Source organism: Camelina sativa, chromosome 18 (genome assembly GCF_000633955.1).
Source record: "Camelina sativa cultivar DH55 chromosome 18, Cs, whole genome shotgun sequence".
Lineage (NCBI taxonomy): Eukaryota > Viridiplantae > Streptophyta > Magnoliopsida > Brassicales > Brassicaceae > Camelina > Camelina sativa.
This window is the reverse complement of record NC_025702.1, coordinates 14,881,154-14,903,306: the sequence shown is the minus strand read 5'-3', so window position 1 is coordinate 14,903,306 and position 22,153 is coordinate 14,881,154. Positions and strand designations below refer to the sequence as shown.

The window sequence follows — 22,153 nt, the reverse complement described above, 5'->3', positions numbered from 1 at the left end:
ACGCAACCACTTCGGACGGTGTTGCATAGTCCAAGCCAGTCTGGGAGATTAGCTAAATGGTCTATCGAGCTGAGTGAATACGACATCGAGTTCCAGACTCAAACCTGTGCTAAGGCGCAAGTGCTGGTAAACTTCCTGATCGAACTCCCACTAGCCTCTACGGTCAATGACAATATCGAGGTCCCATGGACATTGCATGTAGATGGAGCATCTTCCAGATCGGGAGCAGGAATTGGGGTCCGTCTCACTTCTCCTACTGGAGAAGTAATCGAGCAATCATTTCGCTTGGCTTTCAGTGCATCAAACAATGAAGCCGAATATGAGTCCTTCCTCGCTGGCTTACGCCTTGCAGTAGGGATTGGTGTCCGAAAGCTCCGAGCTTTTTGCGATTCGCAGCTGGTCACCAACCAGTTCCTAGGAGCGTACGAGACTAAGGATGGTCGTATGGAGGCTTATTTGTCCACAGCTCGGGAATTAGTAACTAAGTTCGAGGATTTTGAAATCACTAAGATTCCACGAAGTGAAAATTCCGCTGCGGACGCCATAGCAGCTCTGACAAGAATTATCCCCGTCGAAGTCATCGAGTTTCCTAGTATTCGACTAGAGAGCTCGTACGTAGTCACCCGGGCAACCAAAAAACAATTGGCTGCTGAGGAGGCAGCTCGCAAGGCAGCTTCAGATTCTTTGCCACAGAAGGACTCAGCTCCCGTCATGCCTCCGGTCGAGCAAGAAGCAAATCAAACTCCGGAATCATCGAGCTCACTAGTCGACGACCAAGCCGTCATCCCGCACTCCACTTCGAGCAGTACGAGCACTAACAATTGGGGGGCACGAGACTGGCGGAGCCCGATCTGGGCTTACTTGGAAAAAAAAGAACTCCCAGCCGACAAATGGGCAGCCAGGAAACTCAAAATTGTCAGTGCACGGTATTGCATCCACAACGAAGTATTCCTACGCCGAAGTGTAGCTGGTCCCTATCTAACATGTGTTCCTGGAAAAGAGCCCGTGATGCTGATGCGAGCTGTTCACGACGGTCCCAATGGGAATCACTCCGGAGGACGGACTCTGGCCTTCAAAATCAAAAAGCAAGGCTATTTCTGGCCAACTATGGTCACAGACTGCGAAACTATTCTCGAACTTGTGAGAAATGTCAAAAGCATGCCCCTTCAATCCATCAACCTACCGAGCTCCTATCGTCGGTGTCCGCACCTTACCCGTTCATGAGGTGGTCCATGGACATCATTGGCCCTTTATATCGGGGACCAGGAGGAGTTCAGTACGTGCTCGCTCTTACTGACTATTTCTCCAAGTGGGTAGAAGCAGCGGCCTACGCGAAAGTAACGAGTGAAGAAGTAGAGCAGTTCGTGCTAAAAAGCATAATCTATCGCTACGGTGTCCATCACGAAATTTTCTCCAACAATGGTCCGCAGTTCATCTCCTCGCACTTCGAAGGGTTTTGCGCGAAATGGAAGATTCGACTCAATAAGTCAACTCCTCGTTACCCGCAAGGTCATGGACAAGCCGAGGCAATGAATAAGGTCATACTAGCTAACTTGAAGAAACGGCTCGATTCTCGCAAAGGGCGCTGGCCGGATGAGCTGCAGGGCGTTCTTTGGGCAATCCGAACAACACCCCGTCGGGCCACAAATGAAACACCTTTTTCCCTCGTTTATGGAGTCGATGCCGTAGTCCCAGCTAACATAGAGGTTCCTGGAGTCCGTACCTCGCTAAACCCACCCCGAGCGGAGGAGAATGAGGAATTTTTACAGGATACCCTCGATACAATCAATGAGCGTCAGGATCAGGCCTCAGCTCTGATCCAGAACTACCAGAACGCAGTAGCCCGGTATTACAATTCCAAAATCCGAGGCAGGCCCTTGGCGGTTGGCGACCTAGTCCTCCGAAAGGTCTACGAGAACACCGAGGAGCTCAATGCAGGGAAGCTGGGAATCAACTGGGAAGGACCGTACAGAATTACTCGCGAAGTCCGAAATGGAGTTTATCAGCTCGAGGATTCGAAGGGAAAACTAGTTCCGAGGTCCTGGAACTCTTTACATCTTAAACTCTTTTACAGTTAATTTCATTGTATCGAACTATGTTTAGCTTGATCCCGATAAGGGTACGTAGGCAGCCCGCTTCGGGTCCAGTTATCCATATTAATAAAATCAAAAGTTTCCGAAACTTTTTATTAACAATGGTTCACACCAAAAAAAAAAAAAAAAAAAGCCGAGGTCTGACTTTGCAAATTGAAATCGATGAAAGCCGAGGTTCAACTTCGCGAATTCTGAACCGAAGTACTCACTTCGTACCCAGCTTTACTTATCAAATTAAAGCTGAAGTATTCATATCGTACTCAGCTTTAAAGTTGAGGTTTGATTTCGTGAATTCTAATTAGAACCGAAGTTTCCACTTCGTACTCAGTTTTATTTATCATTAGAAGCTGAGGTTAAATTTCACGAACTCTAATCAAAACCGAAGTCCTCACTTCGTACTTATTTTGCTCGTATCAGTTAAAACCAAAGTTCGCAGAAGGTAAAAATTCTTTGTCCCAAAATACGCGAGTACGGAGTGGTCACCACGACCAATAAACTCCAAAATAAGTTCAAAAAGAAAAACAACAAATGGGGGGCAACTTGTGCCAAAACAACCCCGGGATAAAAACTATTGAGTAGGGAGAGGAGGATCCGATGCCGCTTCAAAAAAGACCAAGCCCATCTCTGCAAGCTCCGTCTCTGACCTGGTATTCACCAAGAAATCGTCCATCCCCTACTTCGACATTTGTCCGAGATTAGTGCTGGACTCGTCGATTGTGACGCTCAAAGGATGTTCGTCGCACAAAAGCTCGGGCGTATCCGTCAAAAGGTCTGAAAATGCAGAAAGGTCGAGGTCACGGGGAGTTACCTGCGAAACTTTTCTGTCAGCCTCTTCCTCATCAGCTCTTAGGAATCCGAGCGCAGCTTCCATATCTTGGATCTCTCCCCTAGAGATCTCCTCAACCATCATCCGGTTAGCCCTGATCTCAGCGGTTCGGATATTGGCCGGAGCTAGCTTCTCCCTCTCCTCGAAAGTGAACCTCACTTCCTCAACCAAGGGGCGAAGATCTCGCCTCATTGCCTCTGTACCCTTTCAATTTTGCAGCTGTTGCCAGCCTCCAGAAGTTGATTACGGAGCTCAATTTCGTGCAGCCTGTTCTTCGCCGCCTTCGCATCTTCCGCAGCCTCAAAGTAAAGGTCTCCCGCCTTCTTCAATTTGTCCCGGAGGTCCTCACTGGCAACCCTGAGGTCAAGCACCTCTACTTCGGCTCACTTCATCCGAGCCCGGATCTGTTCGGCCTTCGCCACGGTGTCGGCATTTTCGGCTTCCGGCCTGGAGTATTCTGCCACCTGGGCTTCCAGGTCGGCGATTCTCTCTTTAAGAAGGCTCACCTTGGAAGATGAGGTGGAAGCAAATAGTTGATCCTCGTAAGATGCCACCGAGGAGTTAAACTCGATCATCAGCTGGGAAAATCACAGCTTGTTAAAAGCGGTGAAAGTGGTAAAGTAAAAAAAAAACGAAAGGGTATATGCATCACTAACCTCGCCAATTTTGTCCGCAAAGCGGAGGAAGTTTGCGTGGTTTAGTTCGGACATATCGGCAAACGCCGGAATCCGAACTCCAGGCCGAGTATAACTCCTCATAAGGTCAGCTGGGGACGCAGGGGGAGCTGAAATATTTGAGCAATGTTATTTTACTCAGTACCCATCTGAAAAACAAAATTGAAACACTTCGGGCTATCGTTACCTCGGGGGGAAGAACGCAGTTCCTTCGAAGGTAACCTCCCGGAGGAGCCTCCGGATTCTTTTGAAGGGGGCACTTCCCTAGATCTCTTCTCCGAGGAGGGACCCCCATCTTTCGAGCCGGACCTAATCCGGTCGTCCCCCGACGAACTAGTTCGGGCTCGGCTCTTCTCGCGGGAAGATGAGGAAGTCTCGGGTTCCTTCCTCTTTTTGGACGAGTCAGTTCGCTGGGAACTGATTTCACCAGAAGGCTTCCTTGCTGACGGGGGGAGGGAGCTGCGATCTCCCGTGGCTCGTCACTAGAATCAGCTATGACAATCACGGGGGGTTCGGACGAATCGGTCGAAGGTCCGGAGGCACCTGCGAGGAGCTTCGAAGGGCCAGCAGGGGACGCGGGAGTTCCGCCTATATCAGGGGCGGACGAACTGGACTTCTTGGTAGGAAGGCGAGCTTTGCCCTCGGCAAGAGCCGCCGCCATGTTTAGCTTCGCCTCCTTCTCAGCAAGTCGGCAAGCCCTTTCTTCTCTATAGTTCATCTCCGAAGTGCTTATAGGGTCGGAGCAAATGAGAGAACGTCCTCTGAGCCTCACCGTAGACTCCCTAATCCTTTCACACGAAAAGGAATCCCAGGCGATCTGGCTATGGCTGCAGAACCTCGAGAAAATCTCGCAAAATGTAGGGCAAATCAATCCGCGCTCGAAGTAATCTGAGATAGAAACGACAAAGGGTAAGAAGCAAAAAATATATATATATATATATATATATTGAGGTTGTACCTAACAAGGAACACCATTCTACCAATTTTCGAAGTCCACTTTGACATGTGCGAACTCGAGAGGTGACCAAAAGTGAGTTCGTTAACCGGGAAAAAGAAGTAAGACTTCTACCATTTCTCGTCTTTCTCGGGAAGGTCATCAAAGACCTTCAGCCCAGAGAGCGGACTTACATAAAGCGTGCCCTTGGTACGACCTATTTTCACCGTGTAAACCTGAAGAAAGTCGGCCAGGGATAGCTTGTAATCGAACTCCTCCCCCAGAGTCTGGAGACACATTACGGTTCGAACGAAGTTCGGGTACATCTGGGGGAGAGCGAAGCCCAGTTCGAACATCATCTTTATGATGAGTTCGGGAAAGGGGAACGATAGTCTGCACGCGGAGAAAAATATCTCGAACGCGCAACAGTAGCCCGGAGGAGGATTCTCTGGATATTCATGAGCTTCCGGGAACCTGATCTCGATCTCAGGCAGAATCCCGGTGGATCCTCTAAACTCAGCTATATTCTCTGCAAAGAGAATTGACAGTTGATGGGGACCATAAACGCCCGGAATCAAAGGTTTCACGGTTTTACCCGATGAGGATTTCGGAGGAGACATGATTTCCGGGTAAAAGTAGTGAGAAATAGAGGAGGGTCGAAGAACTTTCCGGCGAAAGCAAAGAAACTAACAGAAGAAAAGAGAGAAAAACGCAGGACAAAACGAAAGCAAACTGAGAATTAAGAGTAGGAGGGAGAAGTTTACTGAGTTTACCTTTATACACGGAACCAGCGAGTAATGATTACCTGGGGAAGCAAAAGGTCTCGGACCGCTTTTCCTCTCTCTTATAACTTACACGCTACCCGGCAAATCTCATCATCACCACGATCAAATCTTGGAGATAAGGGGGATATGGGGAATATTCAGTTTTCCAAAATCGATCGCTTGGAGATCAAAAGTCCCCCGAACTGCTCAGCTCGGAAGACTTGGGGGGCAACTTGTTGTACCCACGATTTGGAAATGAGGATTAGCAATTATTCGATAGTTGGGATGCCATCTCGGATAACAGGCAGAGGGCCTGGGCCGGGCACGCTAAATGAGCCAAGGGTGTAGCACTGGTCGGCCCATCAGGCCCAGAGAAAAGAAGAGAGCGCGGAGAGGCGTCATATTAGTCAGCTCGCAGTTCGAGCTCGGTCAAAGATTCCAGCATTCAAGTGGATTAATTAGGACGCGAGAATCGTGTAAAATTAATTACGCAGAATTGGGTAATTAATTGGTCTGTATAAATATGTAAGGGGGGAAGTCTTTGAGGGGAGGAAATATTCTTTTTGGCTCTGAAGCAGTAATATACATTTTTAGCATTCAAACACTCCCATTCAGTTCGGAACTCCTAACGGTGATAAGCTCCTCCACACATAAATCAGTTTGGAAGGAGAGAACACTTCTCACCCCCACACTAGGGTTGTAATTTTGAGCCTATACTAAAAAGTTGTAATTTCGAGCATATACTAAAAATAATTAAATAGATATTAATCAAACTTCTTTTCTAGGGAAACAACAGTTTGGGCCGTATATGTTTGAAACCAAAACCCGTTTGATCTCTCTCAAGGTGGTCCAAAGCACGGAGATACATAAATTAATTAACAACCTCATGGCAAAGTAATATACATTTTTAGCCAAAATGGTTATTGACTCGAATCCATTAGTATGGAACATTTTCTTTTCCAAGTGAAATCCCCTAGTATTGGAAAGAGTGAAAAAGTGCTTTCGTTGTTGTGGAATAAGAAGCCTTCGTATTTTAATGCATGTATTTAATTTATTCGGGGCTATTAGAGCGGGATCCACTTTTTGGGGAATATGAGTCGAAGCAATAACAAGAATATTTCTAGTGGAACATCTTTCACAATCCCTGGAGAGCGAGTTCACCAATAGACCGAGGGCTAAGTAACTCGACTCATTATTTTGTAAGGAGACAATGTTTGGAATCCATATTATGTAAGGAGACAATTCTTTTGCTAATTCGAATTGAAGGGTGATATAAAATCGATCTATTTCCGACATCATATCCATAGTTAGCGCATTCATCATAGTTAGAAGCTCCCGCTTTGTATCAAGTTCACGATCAATATCCTTACTAGCATCAATATCGTCACTATCATCAATATTGATATCATCAATAAAAAAACCTTTCGGCTTGTTATCCAGGAACTTGTTCAGAAATACTGTAATGAAAGGAACATAGGAGTTTGTCGCTAGGTATTTGACCAAATAGGATCGTCCAGTTCCTATAGAACCTATCACTAAAATACTCCTAGAGGGGGATAGGGCTAAGCGGAGCGAAAAGGGTTTTCCATGAGACGGGAAATGAAAACTATTAGCCCCACACGAAGTTTGTGAATAAGTGATTGTCTGATAATGAGCAAGGAATATCCGTCTTTCTGCTAAACAGGATGTATTGAACTCATAATTCATTAGATACTTTTTATGAATGTCAACTAAGTATCGTAAGTAAATTGTTCCCGGTTGTTCAATCATTTGATAACCAGAGTCATTCTTTGATAAATGATCACTATGAGTCAGACTCAATAGAATTTGATCAATCCTTTTTTCTGCCCTTAAGGTGGAGAACTGAACCAAGAATTCTCTTTCTTTATCATCAATCGAATCACTGTTCGCGACCCAGGATTCTATTTTATCATCAATCCAATCACCGCTCACGTTTTTTCTTTTTCTTATCAATGAATAGATCTCTTTACTTGTATGACTTAGATATCTCGTATTTCTCGAAAAAGTGATTCGATTGATGGGATTTGGTATGATACTTATGAGATCGATGATATCGATGAAATTTTTTTTCAAATCTTTCTTCTTAGAACGTATTGATTTGACCCCATAAGCGGGATCACCACCCCATAGCATGTTGCCACCAGAACCCCGTATTTCTTCTAGACAATCTCCTAATTGTTCCAGAGCAACTAGAAAAAGATTCTTTAACCAGAAAGAATTCAGTTCAGATGTAGGATACCTATCCAGAAGTTTTCGCAACTCAATCATGTATGATGGAATCATCAAAGATTTGATCTTTTCGAACTCTGTCTGTAACTCACTATAGGCTCGGGAAACAAAGAGAAGATGTGTACGAACGATATATCCAGCAACAAGAAGAAGGAAAAGGATTGAATAGAGGACCTCACGAACATTTGGCGATCTCAGATGTGTCGATATCAATGATGACTCATTATTTCGATGAATCATTTCTTCGGACAGAAGAAGATTATGTAAAGACTTACTCGAAATCTCACTTATCAGATTCCTTTGTGGAAGACACAATTTTTTCTGAAGAATTCGCCATGATATATCTAATCCATGCATAATATCATGAAAAATGGATACAAATTTTTGACTGCTACTTAGTATCCGCAATAGGTCTGAAAAAGTATCTAAAAATATCAAATTTAGATATTTGTACCCTGTCGAAGTAAAGAACCATGGCATATATGTTTGGAATAGATTCCATTTTGAGAGAGTTGAAAAAGCACTATCTCGTTGAAAGGTTCTATCCATCTGCCCTTTGTCAACGCATTTTTTTAGGCAAAGACTCCGTTTTTTCCTCTGTAAATATTTCTCAGAACATGGAGTGTGAATCAAACCCATGTTTGAATTGAAATTGAGATACTGATGCAAGCTCTTCTCTTCTGAATCGGATAGATTCATATCTGAAAGAGTTTGACAATACGTTCTTTCAAAATTGACTCTTTGTCCCTCTATTAGAGGTGTTCCAGAAATGTCTGCAATCGAGTAAATAGCTCTACGAACTAATGGATCGGATCGAATTGGAAAATGGAAAGATTTGTACAAGTTATACCTTTCGTCACCACTTTGTGGAAAATCGTTAGATATGAATATGTTAGATACCTGTGACTCTTTGACGAAGGTGAAATAGTATCACTCTCCAAAAAAGCATGTTTTTTTTTTACCACCGCACGAAGAAAATATTTTGTTGTGAATGAACAAGATAGTGAGGAATTGTCCATACGTAAAATCAGAATTATTGAGACGGGCCTTTTCCACATAAAAAGGGAATCTTTTGTTACAATAGAAGCAGAAGTGATGTGGATTATTCAAGAATCAAAGTCAGTTTGCTTTAGAAAAAGAAAATATCAATGAACTTCTCTGAAATGGTTTCACGGGATTCAGCCAATTGTCTTGATCGTGGGATACGATTGAGAAATAGGAATCCGTGTTATCAAAAGATTTCCTGCGATTCTTTCTAGTATGGAATGAGTCAATCATCCACTTTGGTATTTTATTGAACAAAAATGGTGATATTGTTCCTCCATTGATCAAGAATTTCGATTTTTGAGAAGTATTATGATCATCCAATAAAAAGGGTTTCAATTTTTTCAAATGAACGATTTGAAGACCTATTGATTCTAACAACTGATTGCAGAGTTGATCGTTCGGACCTTTCAATTCATAGATGTGGATCTCAGACCTATGAATGGGGATATTCTCGAAACTCACAAAGAAAAAAGGAAGTGAGTTAGACAAAAAGAGAAGTAACTTGGACAAAAAAAGAAGTAACTTGGACAAAAAGAAACGAAGTAACTTAGACAAAAAGAAACGAAGTGACTTAGACAAATCTTTTTTATCAATAACCTCAGACCAATCAATCGAATATTGATTAATACATAATTGATCGAACACTACTTGAAAACGGCTCTTCCGCTCAGAAACGAAATGTTCCAAATGCTCCTGGAAATTCTTGCTCCCATTGGACCATTTGTATCTATATGCATTAGGATCCCGATTTATGGATCTCTCGGTTTGAGAAAGAAAAATAAGAGGATCGAACCATTTCTTCTGACTCTTTTTCAAATTCGATAAATGTTGGTTGATCGTATCTTTCATTATAGTTCTATGATTCAGAGTATCATTTCCTATCAGATCCCTTTGAATTCCATATTCGAAGTTGCGATCAGGTCTCTTCATTAAAAAGAATCGATTCAATACATTTCTTATGTACCCATAGGGACTATATTGGAATTGGATTTGAATCATATTTCGGATCAATCTATATTGATTGACTGCCTCCATTATGTTGTTGCTAGCAAATACCACTCTTTTTGGATCTTCCAAATAATTCCCGCAGGAGATCCGGACCCAATTTTTTCTGATCCTTCGATAAAAAGATTCATTTTCTTCATAAAAAATAGGAGGTAGAACCAATAAAGATTTCTTTTTCGATTCATCCCTGAAGTTGAAAACCTCCTTCAAGAATTGTCTTTGATCCAATCCGTAGGAATCAATAGAAAAGGCAAATCCCTTATGATACACCAGATCCGGCTCGGTTATTGATAGAGTGAATAGATCTGCCATTTCTTGAAATCTCTCTTCTGACTCGTGGCGTAACGTGTATCCCCCCCTCTTCCGTTCATGGAATAGATGAAATAAATCAAAAAATGGATTTTTGTTCAAGAATGAAATCTTATTGGAACTGTCCATATCCAGTTCATCCTTCGGAACCATATCACATCCCAGATCTGATGAAATAGGATGAATTGAGACGGTATTTTGTAAATACGTAATTATCTTGAATATATTAACTATTTCTTTATTTTCCGATCGCCTGGAAGGGACAAAAGAAACATCTTGTTCTTTCTTCAACAATTTCTGATCCCTAGTGGACCTCTCAGTAGGATTCGAACCCAGATGAAGTTCTGACCATCTGTCAGAGAAAAAAGAACGAATGGCTCTTGTAGGATTCCCAAGAAATTCTTCGCTTTCTTCCGGAAGCAGATGATTATTCATCCGCTTCTCACGTTCCGTGAATAGCCGGGGCATTGAGGAATAGCCAGAAAGGTATTTAGGGAATCGGTCTGATTCTATCTCTCTTCCTTCCGTTTGAATAAAGGAAGGATCCAAAAGAATCGATCTTTCTTTTAGTTGTTGAATCTCTCTTTGATTGATCAATGTGTGATATTCCGAATCCTCATTACTAATGGAATCGAAAGGATCTATGAATTGATCAGAAGATCCGTTCAATTGGCTAGAATCCGTTACTTGAACGAAACTAGATCTTGTAGAATCATATTGAATATTTGACGATACGTTTCGTACCTTGCTAAAAAATCTATCCTTGTTTACCAACCACACATTGTCTAACCAAATCCAATTCTCTCTCGATATTTTCCTAAAAAAATCCGATTCGTGCGGATTCTTCCCCCAACTAACGAAGAGATCTTGGTGGAATTGCCACATATGAAATTGAGCACAATTTTGCAAAGAAATAGCCCACTTGTTTCTCGAGAAGAGATGGGAAACATGCTCAATATTATTTGATTGAATAGTTGACCCAGCTCCTTGTTGTTTGAAGAAACCCTCCACTTCAATTGGTATTTTTTCACGAAAAGCAGTAATATACATTTTTAGCATTCAAACACTCCCATTCAATTCGGAACTCCTAACGGTGATAAGCTCCTCCATACATAAATCAGTTCGGAAGGAAAGAACATTTCTAACCCCCAAACTAGGGTTGTAATTTTGAGCCTATACTAAAAAATTGTAATTTCGAGCATATACTAAAAATAATTAAATAGATATTAATCAATACCAAGGTGGTCCAAAGCACGGTACTAAAAATTGGGCCGTATACGTTTGAAACCAAAACCCGTTTGATCTCTCTCAAGGTGGTCCAAAGCACGGAGATACATAAATTAATTAACAACCTCATGGCGAAGTATTCTTTTGATTATTCTTCATCGTCTAGGTTTTTTTTGGCTTCTCTCTCTTCTCCTCGTTCGTAACGATTTGAACTTGTTAGGGTTCGTTGTGGTGTTCTTGTTTGCTGTTTTGGGTGTGTAATAAGATACATCTTCAACTATATCTGAAAGGTATTCGAGTTGAACAGGGGTTTTTGATTAGTGTTTAGTATTATGGATAGGATTAGTAATTTGTCGGATGATTTGCTCTTGAAGATTTTGTCAGAACTTCCTACCAAAGATGTAGTCGCAACGATGCTTTTGTCGAAGCGTTGGAAGCTTCTTTGGACGATGGTTACAAAGCTTGATTTTGATGATAGTGTAAAGGAATACATCGGCAAGAATGCTGTTCCTTACAGGAAATTTCAAGAATATATTGACAGGTTTTTGGTATCGCATAAGTCTCCGGTTCTTGAAACTTCGAAGTTCAACCTTGGATGTTGCTTGCCCAACACTGATGACATGTCAACATGGATTAGATTTGCAATTGCTCGCCGTGTGCGCAAACTTGAAGTTAACCGGTGTCTTGAAGTCCGTTTCATGTCAATCATAGTGCCAATGTGTTTGTATACATTCGAAAAGCTTGTGGCTTTGAAACTTTGTGGATCGATACTTTTGTTTGTTGATCAGAAGGATCAGGTTTGTCTTTCGTCTCTGAAATCATTACATCTCTTGAGGGTGCAGCACGTATACAAAACTTATCTTGACAGGCTTTTAGCGGGTTGTCCCGTTCTTGAAGAGTTGGTTCTTGACATACGTAAACTCCACCCTGTACCATCTTTACATGTCATTATGCCTACCTTACAAAGATTATCTATCCTGAAAAAGCATCACGAACAAGACTCTGTTGAGTACACAAACGTTTTAAACAGAAAAATTGTGATTAATGTTCCGTCTTTGAAGTACTTGAACTATGAAGATACATATGACTATGGTCATTCGTGTTCGAGTGAGAATATGACTTAGTTGGTTGAGGCTAATGTAAAGCTTGTTTGCGAACGTCCTGAGAAGCTAATGAGATCTCTCACATCAGTCAAGCGCCTCTCTTTATGTTTATACGGGTCAATGGTAAGGAGAAACAAACCATGTTCTGTTTTTGTGATTTGAATAGTTTGCATTCAACTATTACCCATGTGCTTATGTTTCCAACTTCTTTTTTATGCAGCTTCAGCATCGTATTGACTTTTGTCAGCTTGTTCACCTAGAGCTATGTGGAGGTGGCCCAAAATGGTGGAATTTACTTAATTGGATGCTCAAAAGTTCTCCTAAATTACAAGTTCTCAAGCTCAACAAGGTACATTTACGTCAACCTGTTGGTATATTTTCTCACTTTTTCATTGTCTTAAGCTCTATATAGAAGGTCTAATACACTATATAATTTTATATTATGTTAGTGTAAGGAACGCTGGTTTTGTTCCATAGAGCCTAATATTGAAGATCGTTGGGTACAACCGAGTTCTGTTCCTGAATGCTTGTTGTTCCATCTCAACACTTTCGTGTGGAAGTACTACAATGGAAGAGAGGAAGAGAAGAAACTGATGACGTACATCCTTAGGAACGCAAGGTGTTTGAAGACTGCGACTTTCTCTGCTTTGGAATTTGAATCGAAGGAAAAGGCAACTAGGAAACTCAAAGAGTTGGTTTCTCTTCCTAGAGCTTCAAGTTCATGTAAACTTATTTTGGTTTGAGAAGAGATTGTGTTCCAAGAGTGAAGTAGTTGAACTCAACTTACACAAATAAGTGTTTTTATTTTCTTTCCAACCTCTCTCGTATTATGAATGAGATTATTTACTGAATTATTTATTTAATTGGACTATATATATCACATACTACTAAATATTTGGCCCATCCGTTGAGCCCAAATATATTCATACATGATATATCACTCTCACTCTTCAGTATCTTTCCAACTTCCAAGTTCCAAATCATGGCTCATTCGAGTAACAGAAGCAACCTCATGTATAGATCCTTTGATTCTGTTTCCAGGTTTCTTCTTTTCTCACTCTCTTCATTTATTTCAATTTTGAGCTTTTTAGGGTATCATCCATCGGTATTTCTATGTTACATGCTTTGAAACCCTAAGTGACCTTTGGTATTCTTGTTGAATCTGAAATATTTTGGAGTTTAAAGGGTTTAAATAAGGCCCTCAGTATGGACATCATCAGTACGCTATCGGATGATTTGCTCTTGAAGATTTGTTCACTACTTCCTACCAAAGATGTATTCGCCACCACGGTTTTGTCAAAACGATGGAAGTTTCTTTGGGAGATGATTCATAAACTTGATTTTGATGACAATTTCGAGCGTTGCATCAATGAGGATTCTGTTAATGGCATCCCTTCCAGTTACGAAAGATTTCTTCAGTTTGTTGATAGGGTTATGGTGTTGCATAAGGCTCCTGTTATAGATACTTTGAAGTTCAAAGTTGGTCCCTGGTGCAACTCTGAAGATATGGCACATTGGATGAGAATTGGAATAGTTCGCCGTGTGCGTCAACTTGAACTTGAAATTTCTCATTCTGTTGATTATTACGAGTATCATGAATCGATCGTACTGCCGAGGAGTCTCTATGTGTATGCGAAGCTCGAGGTCTTGAAACTCACTAATACCATTCTTTTGGATGTTATCACTAAAGATGTTCGTCTTCCGTCTCTGAAATCGTTACACCTTCTTTGTGTAAAGTACAAAACCTATGCATGTCACTGTAGGCTTTTGTCAGGTTGTCCTGTGCTAGAAGAGTTGGTTATGGATAAAAGTGAAAACAGCTCTCTGTCATGTGTCTGTGTTCAAGTTCCTTCCTTGGAGAGATTATCTATCCTCGATACGTCGGATGACGATTGTGATTCAAAACTTGTGATAGATGCTCCATATTTGAAGTACTTGAACATTGTACATATATGTATCTGGTAAAGTTGTCGTGTATTGCCCGTATATGATTGAAATGGCTGAGGCAAATGTTAATGTTGTTGGAGAATGTCCTGAGGTGTTAATGGAATCTATTGTACCTGTAAAGCGACTCTCTTTGTGTTTATCCATATCCGCTTCAGTGGTAATAAGAAACTGTTTCTTTGTTTGTTTTTATGATTCTAATTCTGTGTCATTACATTACTCATGTGGTTTTTTTTTTCCCGAGATTCTCAATGCAGCGTGAGGACCATATTGTGTATCATCAGCTTGTTCATCTGGAGCTATGTCTACATGCTTCTAAGTGGTGGGAACTATTTACTTGGATGCTTGAAATTTCTCGAAAATTACAAGTTCTCAAGCTCAACAAGGTACATTTACCGCAACTTGCATTCAGTTTCTTTATGCACTTGTCTTTTTTTTTTCTTTTTTTTTTTTTTTTTTTTTTTTTTCTTTATCTTAAGTTCAACTTTTATTTGTATTTTATTAGTGTAAGAAACACTGGTTGAGTAGGGTATACAAGCCTATTGAGGGTTGTTGGGGACAACCGAGTTCTCTGTTCCTGAATGCTTGTTGAACCATCTCAATACTTTCGAGTGGAAGCACTACAATGGAAGAGAGGAAGATAAGAAACTGGTGGCGTATATTCTTAAGAACGCTAGACATTTAAAGACTGCATCTGTCTCTTATATGTGTCTTGAATGGAAGAAAAAGGCAATAAGGAAGGAGTTGGTGTCTCTGCATAGGGGTTCAAGTTCAACTATTAGGATATGGTCTGGAATTCTAGAGACGTTGGATAATCTTATCTTATTTGCTATCATATTTTGTTTTCAAGAAGACGATCTAAGGAAAATGTAACAAAGTGATGACTACTTACTAGTATCAAGATCTGTGTCTTGTTTGAGTTCTGAACATCTAAACATATGTTTTTAAAAATAAATTTTCTTCTCTTTTTTACGTCTAACGAAGTGAGTATTTTTTTCCAACCTCATCATTGTAAATAATGATTTAAAATTTTTCGATTATGCTTATTCTCTTCCAAGTTTTTATTTTATGAATAAATATAAATTTTGCGGCGAATATATATTTTTACTGATTTTTTTCTCTCTCTTTCAATTTTGATTAAATTAGTTATTATATTTTTGGGCTATAAACGTTGAGCCCACCAAGTACAAGCCCAATATTTGATGTATTAGAATTCTCAGTCTCAGTTCTTCTATGTTTCCCAGCCTCTCTTGAAAGCTTACACCTTTACCTCTCTCTCTCTCTCTCTCTCTCTCTCTCTCTCTCTCTCTCTCTGTTGTTCTTCTACAATCTACAGAATCCAGAGGCCAGACTTTGAATCCCGTAATAGCTTTGGTGTTCTTGTTGCTGTTTTGGTATTGTAATCAGATACATCTTCGATTGAATCTGTAAGGTTTTGATTAGGGTTTTAGAAATGGACAGGATTAGTAATCTCTCGGATGATTTGCTCTTGAAGATTTTGTCAGAACTCCCTACCAAAGATGTTGTTGAAACGATGTTTTTGTCGAAACGTTGGAAGTTTCTTTGGACAATGGTTCATAAACTTGATTTTGACGATGGGTTCCACCGCGATGAAGTTTATGATAGTAGCTAGTTTTAAGAGGTTTCGACAACATGTCGACAGGTTTATGGTATTGCAGAAGTCTCCGCGTCTCGAGACTTTGAAGTTCTATCTTGGTACTTTGTCAAGTACTGATGATATGGCAACATGGATCAGAATGGCCATTGCTCGCCAAGTGCGTGAACTTGAGATTTACCGTTTTCTCCTCGCTGATGATAAGTCATTCATATTGCCATTGTGGCTGTATACGTTTGAGAACCTTGTGGTTTTGAAACTCTATAAAACGATTATTCTGGATGTTCCTTGGGATCTTGAGGTTACGCTTTCGTCTCTGAAAGTGTGCAGTACATAGACGAAGAATCCCACCGCAATCTTTTAGCGGGTTGTCCTGTTCTCTAGGAGTTGGTTGTGGACAAAAGTGAACATTGGTCTTTCAAATCCTTCTCTGTTATAATGCCTTCCTTAGAGATATTATCTATAATTGATGTGTATAGAGAAGAAGGATGCTTTTTTCTAGAAATACCACGAGTCTTTTCCAACGATAGTTTTGTGATTAATGTCCCGTCTTTGAAGTACTTGAACTATGTAGATATCTATGACTTTGGTCATTTGTGTTCGAGTGAGAATATGCCTGAGGTGGTTGAGGCGAATGTGAAGCTTGTTTGCCAAAGTCCTGAAAAGCTGATGAGATCTCTTACATCAGTCAAGCACCTCTCTTTATGTTTACATGGTTCAATGGTAAACAAAAACACAACATATTTTCTGTGATGTGAATATTTTTTTCATTGCGCTATTACTAATGTGTGTATGTTTCTGTCTTTCTCTATGCAGCTTCAGCATCGTATTGAATTCTATCAGCTTGTTCACCTAGAGCTATGTGGATGCAGCCCAAAGTGGTGGGATCTACTTACTTGGATGCTTGAAAGTTCTCCTAAACTGCAAGTTCTCAAACTGAATATAGTACATATACCCTCCCCTCCTGATACATATGTTTCTTAACTTGTTTTAGTGTCTTAAGTTCTAGTTTCATGGTCTAATATACTATAATTTGTATTAGTGTAAGGAGCGCTTTGGTAGTAAAACGAAGTCCATTGAAGGTCACTGGGGACAACCGAGTTCTGTTCCTGAGTGTTTGCTGAGCCATCTTAATAATTTTGAGTGGGAAAATTACAATGGAAGACGGGAAGAGAAGAAAGTGGTGGCGTACATCCTCAAGAACGCAAGAATGTTAAAGACTGCCGCCATCTTTTCTTGGGAGAAAATTCCAACTCAGAAACGCAAGGAGTTGATTTCTCTGCCTAGGGCTTCAAGCTCATGTCAGCTTCTTCTGGATAAAAAAAAAAGATTTAGTAGTCTGTTCAAGCTATTAAGATGTGGTATGTTTAATAGAGAGAAAACTACATATTAGTCAGTGTATGAATTCCCCCTCTACTGGTTTTATTCTCAAAAGAAAGGAACTGTTGATTAAATTAGTTATTATCAAACTTCTCCCGTCTCTGTTCTATGTTTCGCACTCGCAGCATCTCTTGAAAGCTTACGCCTTTTTTTCATCTCCCTTTTATCTAGTTGTGGCTTGAGTTCGAATTCACGCAAGGAACCAAACCATCTCTGTCTTTCTTTTCTTTTGTTGTGTGATTCAAATATTTGTCATTTGCACTACTACCTCATGTGTTTATGGTTCTGACATTCTCTATGCATCTTCAGCATAATATTGACTTCTATCAGCTCGTCCACCTGGAGCTATATGGATCGATGTTGCCCAAAATGGTGGGAACTACTTACTTTGATACTCCAAAGTTCTCCTAAACTACAAGTTCTCAAGCTCAATACGGTAAATCTGCAGTTCTCTGTTCACTTATTTTTTTTTGTTTTTCTTAAGTCGTACTTCTAACTTCTAAGGTCTCATTACTTTGATCATGGAAACTGTAACAGAGTGATGACAAATTTATTTTCTGCTGATTATTTCAAGGCTTGCAATTTTGATGAAATTAGATATTATATAATGGGCTGTAAACGTCAAGCCCAAGCCCAATATTTGATGTATCAGAATCCTAAGTCTAAAGTTCTTCTATCTTTCGCAGCATCTCTTGAAAGCTTACACCTTTTATCTCGTTGTGGCTTGAGTTCGAATCCACGCAAGGTACCAAACCATCTCCATCAATCGAGTACAAAGATATCCCTGTCTTTCTTTTTTCTTTGTGATTCTAAATCGTCGCGTGAGGTTTTGGTTTTTCTCTTTATGAGAATTTCTAGGGTTTTCTTGATTTCCCCTGTTTCTTTAGAATCCACGAGTTGTGTTGCTTATGAGTAATCGTTTCGTTCCCAATATAATGCCGGATTGAGGATTTCGAATCGAACCCATTTTCAAATTTGGTTTCTTTCGTTCAAAGATCGAGACTTTTGTGTCTTGTTGACTGCATTTTTTGAAGATGCGCATTTCAAGAGAAGCCGAGGATCCATCAAGAAATCGAAGGAATCAACCACCATTATCGCTTCCTCAAACTCTCAAACATTTCCAAAAAGATTTGCTTGCTGGTGCTGTAATGGGAGGCGTTGTTCACACGATCGTGGCTCCAATCGAAAGAGCGAAGCTTTTGTTACAAACACAAGAGAGCAACATCGCAATCGTTGGAGACGCAGGGAAGAGAAGGTTCAAAGGAATGTTCGATTTTATCTTCCGTACGGTCAGAGAAGAAGGTGTTTTATCTTTGTGGAGAGGCAATGGTAGCAGTGTGCTTCGTTATTACCCTTCAGTTGCTCTCAATTTCTCTCTAAAGGATCTATATAGAAGCATTCTTAGAAACAGTAGCTCTCAAGAGAATCATATCTTCTCTGGTGCATTAGCTAATTTCATGGCTGGTTCTGCAGCTGGTTGTACTGCTTTGATTGTTGTTTACCCTCTTGATATCGCACACACTCGTTTAGCTGCTGACATTGGGAAGCCTGAAGCTCGTCAGTTCAGAGGAATCCATCATTTCTTGTCGACGATTCACAAGAAAGATGGGGTTAGAGGAATCTATAGAGGCTTACCTGCGTCTCTTCACGGTGTGATTATTCACCGTGGCTTATACTTTGGAGGGTTTGATACGGTTAAGGAGATTTTCTCAGAGGATACAAAACCAGAGTTGGCATTGTGGAAGAGATGGGGTTTGGCTCAAGCTGTGACTACATCTGCTGGATTGGCTTCTTACCCGTTGGATACAGTTCGTAGAAGGATAATGATGCAATCCGGGATGGAGCATCCGATGTACCGTAACACATTGGATTGTTGGAAGAAGATATATAGGAGTGAGGGGTTGGCTTCTTTTTACCGTGGAGCACTCTCTAATATGTTTAGAAGCACAGGTTCGGCTGCTATCTTGGTTTTTTATGATGAAGTGAAGAAGNCCAAGCCCAATATTTGATGTATCAGAATCCTAAGTCTAAAGTTCTTCTATCTTTCGCAGCATCTCTTGAAAGCTTACACCTTTTATCTCGTTGTGGCTTGAGTTCGAATCCACGCAAGGTACCAAACCATCTCCATCAATCGAGTACAAAGATATCCCTGTCTTTCTTTTTTCTTTGTGATTCTAAATCGTCGCGTGAGGTTTTGGTTTTTCTCTTTATGAGAATTTCTAGGGTTTTCTTGATTTCCCCTGTTTCTTTAGAATCCACGAGTTGTGTTGCTTATGAGTAATCGTTTCGTTCCCAATATAATGCCGGATTGAGGATTTCGAATCGAACCCATTTTCAAATTTGGTTTCTTTCGTTCAAAGATCGAGACTTTTGTGTCTTGTTGACTGCATTTTTTGAAGATGCGCATTTCAAGAGAAGCCGAGGATCCATCAAGAAATCGAAGGAATCAACCACCATTATCGCTTCCTCAAACTCTCAAACATTTCCAAAAAGATTTGCTTGCTGGTGCTGTAATGGGAGGCGTTGTTCACACGATCGTGGCTCCAATCGAAAGAGCGAAGCTTTTGTTACAAACACAAGAGAGCAACATCGCAATCGTTGGAGACGCAGGGAAGAGAAGGTTCAAAGGAATGTTCGATTTTATCTTCCGTACGGTCAGAGAAGAAGGTGTTTTATCTTTGTGGAGAGGCAATGGTAGCAGTGTGCTTCGTTATTACCCTTCAGTTGCTCTCAATTTCTCTCTAAAGGATCTATATAGAAGCATTCTTAGAAACAGTAGCTCTCAAGAGAATCATATCTTCTCTGGTGCATTAGCTAATTTCATGGCTGGTTCTGCAGCTGGTTGTACTGCTTTGATTGTTGTTTACCCTCTTGATATCGCACACACTCGTTTAGCTGCTGACATTGGGAAGCCTGAAGCTCGTCAGTTCAGAGGAATCCATCATTTCTTGTCGACGATTCACAAGAAAGATGGGGTTAGAGGAATCTATAGAGGCTTACCTGCGTCTCTTCACGGTGTGATTATTCACCGTGGCTTATACTTTGGAGGGTTTGATACGGTTAAGGAGATTTTCTCAGAGGATACAAAACCAGAGTTGGCATTGTGGAAGAGATGGGGTTTGGCTCAAGCTGTGACTACATCTGCTGGATTGGCTTCTTACCCGTTGGATACAGTTCGTAGAAGGATAATGATGCAATCCGGGATGGAGCATCCGATGTACCGTAACACATTGGATTGTTGGAAGAAGATATATAGGAGTGAGGGGTTGGCTTCTTTTTACCGTGGAGCACTCTCTAATATGTTTAGAAGCACAGGTTCGGCTGCTATCTTGGTTTTTTATGATGAAGTGAAGAAGTTCTTGAATTGGGGAGGGATCTAAGGACTAAGATTAACAAGCTGAGCGGTAAGCCTTGTCAATCCAAATTAGGGACAGAAGAAGAATGATTATTCATTTTGTTACTACACCTTAACAAGGAGACATATGTAGAGAGAAAGCTTTAGGTGATAATATTCGTTTTTTGAGGATTTGGCTGGAACGTTATGCATCTTGATTCTTTTCTTCTTGTTATAGACTTTTGTGTGTNGCTTGCTGGTGCTGTAATGGGAGGCGTTGTTCACACGATCGTGGCTCCAATCGAAAGAGCGAAGCTTTTGTTACAAACACAAGAGAGCAACATCGCAATCGTTGGAGACGCAGGGAAGAGAAGGTTCAAAGGAATGTTCGATTTTATCTTCCGTACGGTCAGAGAAGAAGGTGTTTTATCTTTGTGGAGAGGCAATGGTAGCAGTGTGCTTCGTTATTACCCTTCAGTTGCTCTCAATTTCTCTCTAAAGGATCTATATAGAAGCATTCTTAGAAACAGTAGCTCTCAAGAGAATCATATCTTCTCTGGTGCATTAGCTAATTTCATGGCTGGTTCTGCAGCTGGTTGTACTGCTTTGATTGTTGTTTACCCTCTTGATATCGCACACACTCGTTTAGCTGCTGACATTGGGAAGCCTGAAGCTCGTCAGTTCAGAGGAATCCATCATTTCTTGTCGACGATTCACAAGAAAGATGGGGTTAGAGGAATCTATAGAGGCTTACCTGCGTCTCTTCACGGTGTGATTATTCACCGTGGCTTATACTTTGGAGGGTTTGATACGGTTAAGGAGATTTTCTCAGAGGATACAAAACCAGAGTTGGCATTGTGGAAGAGATGGGGTTTGGCTCAAGCTGTGACTACATCTGCTGGATTGGCTTCTTACCCGTTGGATACAGTTCGTAGAAGGATAATGATGCAATCCGGGATGGAGCATCCGATGTACCGTAACACATTGGATTGTTGGAAGAAGATATATAGGAGTGAGGGGTTGGCTTCTTTTTACCGTGGAGCACTCTCTAATATGTTTAGAAGCACAGGTTCGGCTGCTATCTTGGTTTTTTATGATGAAGTGAAGAAGTTCTTGAATTGGGGAGGGATCTAAGGACTAAGATTAACAAGCTGAGCGGTAAGCCTTGTCAATCCAAATTAGGGACAGAAGAAGAATGATTATTCATTTTGTTACTACACCTTAACAAGGAGACATATGTAGAGAGAAAGCTTTAGGTGATAATATTCGTTTTTTGAGGATTTGGCTGGAACGTTATGCATCTTGATTCTTTTCTTCTTGTTATAGACTTTTGTGTGTATTGAGGAAAGAAAAAGAAGGAAACTATTTTGTAAATAAAAGACATAGATTGGTCTAATCCCAAGTATTGCATTCGTTTTTGATATAATTTGTCATCAATTTGAGTTTTCATTATTGATAAGATTACAAAGGTTCGAACTTTGATCTACTCTTGTTCTTTGGAAGTGGGTCTGTCCAAGACATTGTACGATGGTTTCTCCATATACGTGGTTGCTGCAACCTTTCTGCTGTTCTTGCGAGTCAGAAACTAGCAAGACAACTCTTAACAATCTTTCTGATATTCAAAGGATGCATCATTAAAACAGTAGTA

General features: G+C 40.7%; 5 protein-coding genes and 1 pseudogene across 6 annotated transcripts; all 6 read left to right on the top strand.

Moving 5' to 3' along the window:
• LOC109130571 (putative FBD-associated F-box protein At3g50710) lies at positions 11,302-12,575 on the top strand. The gene is made up of 2 exons (XM_019240258.1): positions 11,302-12,355; positions 12,453-12,575. The coding sequence occupies exon 1, from the start codon at positions 11,462-11,464 to the stop codon at positions 12,251-12,253; it is 792 nt and encodes a 263-aa protein (XP_019095803.1). The 5' UTR covers positions 11,302-11,461; the 3' UTR covers positions 12,254-12,355; positions 12,453-12,575.
• Positions 12,302-12,975, top strand: LOC104763516 (putative FBD-associated F-box protein At3g50710). Its single transcript, XM_019240104.1, has 3 exons — positions 12,302-12,355; positions 12,453-12,581; positions 12,682-12,975. The coding sequence occupies exons 1-3, from the start codon at positions 12,302-12,304 to the stop codon at positions 12,973-12,975; spliced, it is 477 nt and encodes a 158-aa protein (XP_019095649.1).
• Positions 13,439-14,197, top strand: LOC104763515 (putative FBD-associated F-box protein At3g50710). The gene has a single exon (XM_010486879.1). It carries the CDS (start codon positions 13,439-13,441, stop codon positions 14,195-14,197), a length of 759 nt encoding a protein of 252 aa, XP_010485181.1.
• LOC104761703 lies at positions 15,432-17,245 on the top strand (annotated as a pseudogene).
• Positions 17,870-21,924, top strand: LOC104761705 (probable ADP,ATP carrier protein At5g56450). 2 transcript variants are annotated; one of them, XM_019240561.1, is made up of 2 exons: positions 17,870-18,311; positions 20,765-21,924. In XM_019240561.1, exons 1-2 carry the CDS (start codon positions 18,206-18,208, stop codon positions 21,637-21,639), a joined length of 981 nt encoding a protein of 326 aa, XP_019096106.1. In that variant the 5' UTR covers positions 17,870-18,205; the 3' UTR covers positions 21,640-21,924. The 2 variants fall into 2 exon arrangements, with proteins under 2 accessions (XP_019096106.1, XP_010483121.1); XM_010484819.2 differs by having other exon boundaries at positions 17,870-19,134; positions 21,588-21,924.
• On the top strand, positions 19,236-20,718 carry LOC104761704 (probable ADP,ATP carrier protein At5g56450). The gene has a single exon (XM_010484818.2). The coding sequence runs from the start codon at positions 19,571-19,573 to the stop codon at positions 20,549-20,551; it is 981 nt and encodes a 326-aa protein (XP_010483120.1). The 5' UTR covers positions 19,236-19,570; the 3' UTR covers positions 20,552-20,718.

Bases quoted from the DNA above. Each gene is read 5' to 3' on its own strand.
- LOC104761705 (XM_019240561.1), top strand. From the start codon at position 18,206: ATGCGCATTTCAAGAGAAGCCGAGGATCCATCAAGAAATCGAAGGAAT.
- LOC104763515 (XM_010486879.1), top strand. From the start codon at position 13,439: ATGGACATCATCAGTACGCTATCGGATGATTTGCTCTTGAAGATTTGT.
- LOC104763516 (XM_019240104.1), top strand. From the start codon at position 12,302: ATGAGATCTCTCACATCAGTCAAGCGCCTCTCTTTATGTTTATACGGG. The intron at 12,356-12,452 runs GTAAGGAGAAAC...TTTTTTATGCAG, and splicing joins TATGTTTATACGGGTCAATG to CTTCAGCATCGTATTGACTT. The intron at 12,582-12,681 runs GTACATTTACGT...ATATTATGTTAG, and splicing joins AAGTTCTCAAGCTCAACAAG to TGTAAGGAACGCTGGTTTTG.
- LOC109130571 (XM_019240258.1), top strand. From the start codon at position 11,462: ATGGATAGGATTAGTAATTTGTCGGATGATTTGCTCTTGAAGATTTTG.
- LOC104761704 (XM_010484818.2), top strand. From the start codon at position 19,571: ATGCGCATTTCAAGAGAAGCCGAGGATCCATCAAGAAATCGAAGGAAT.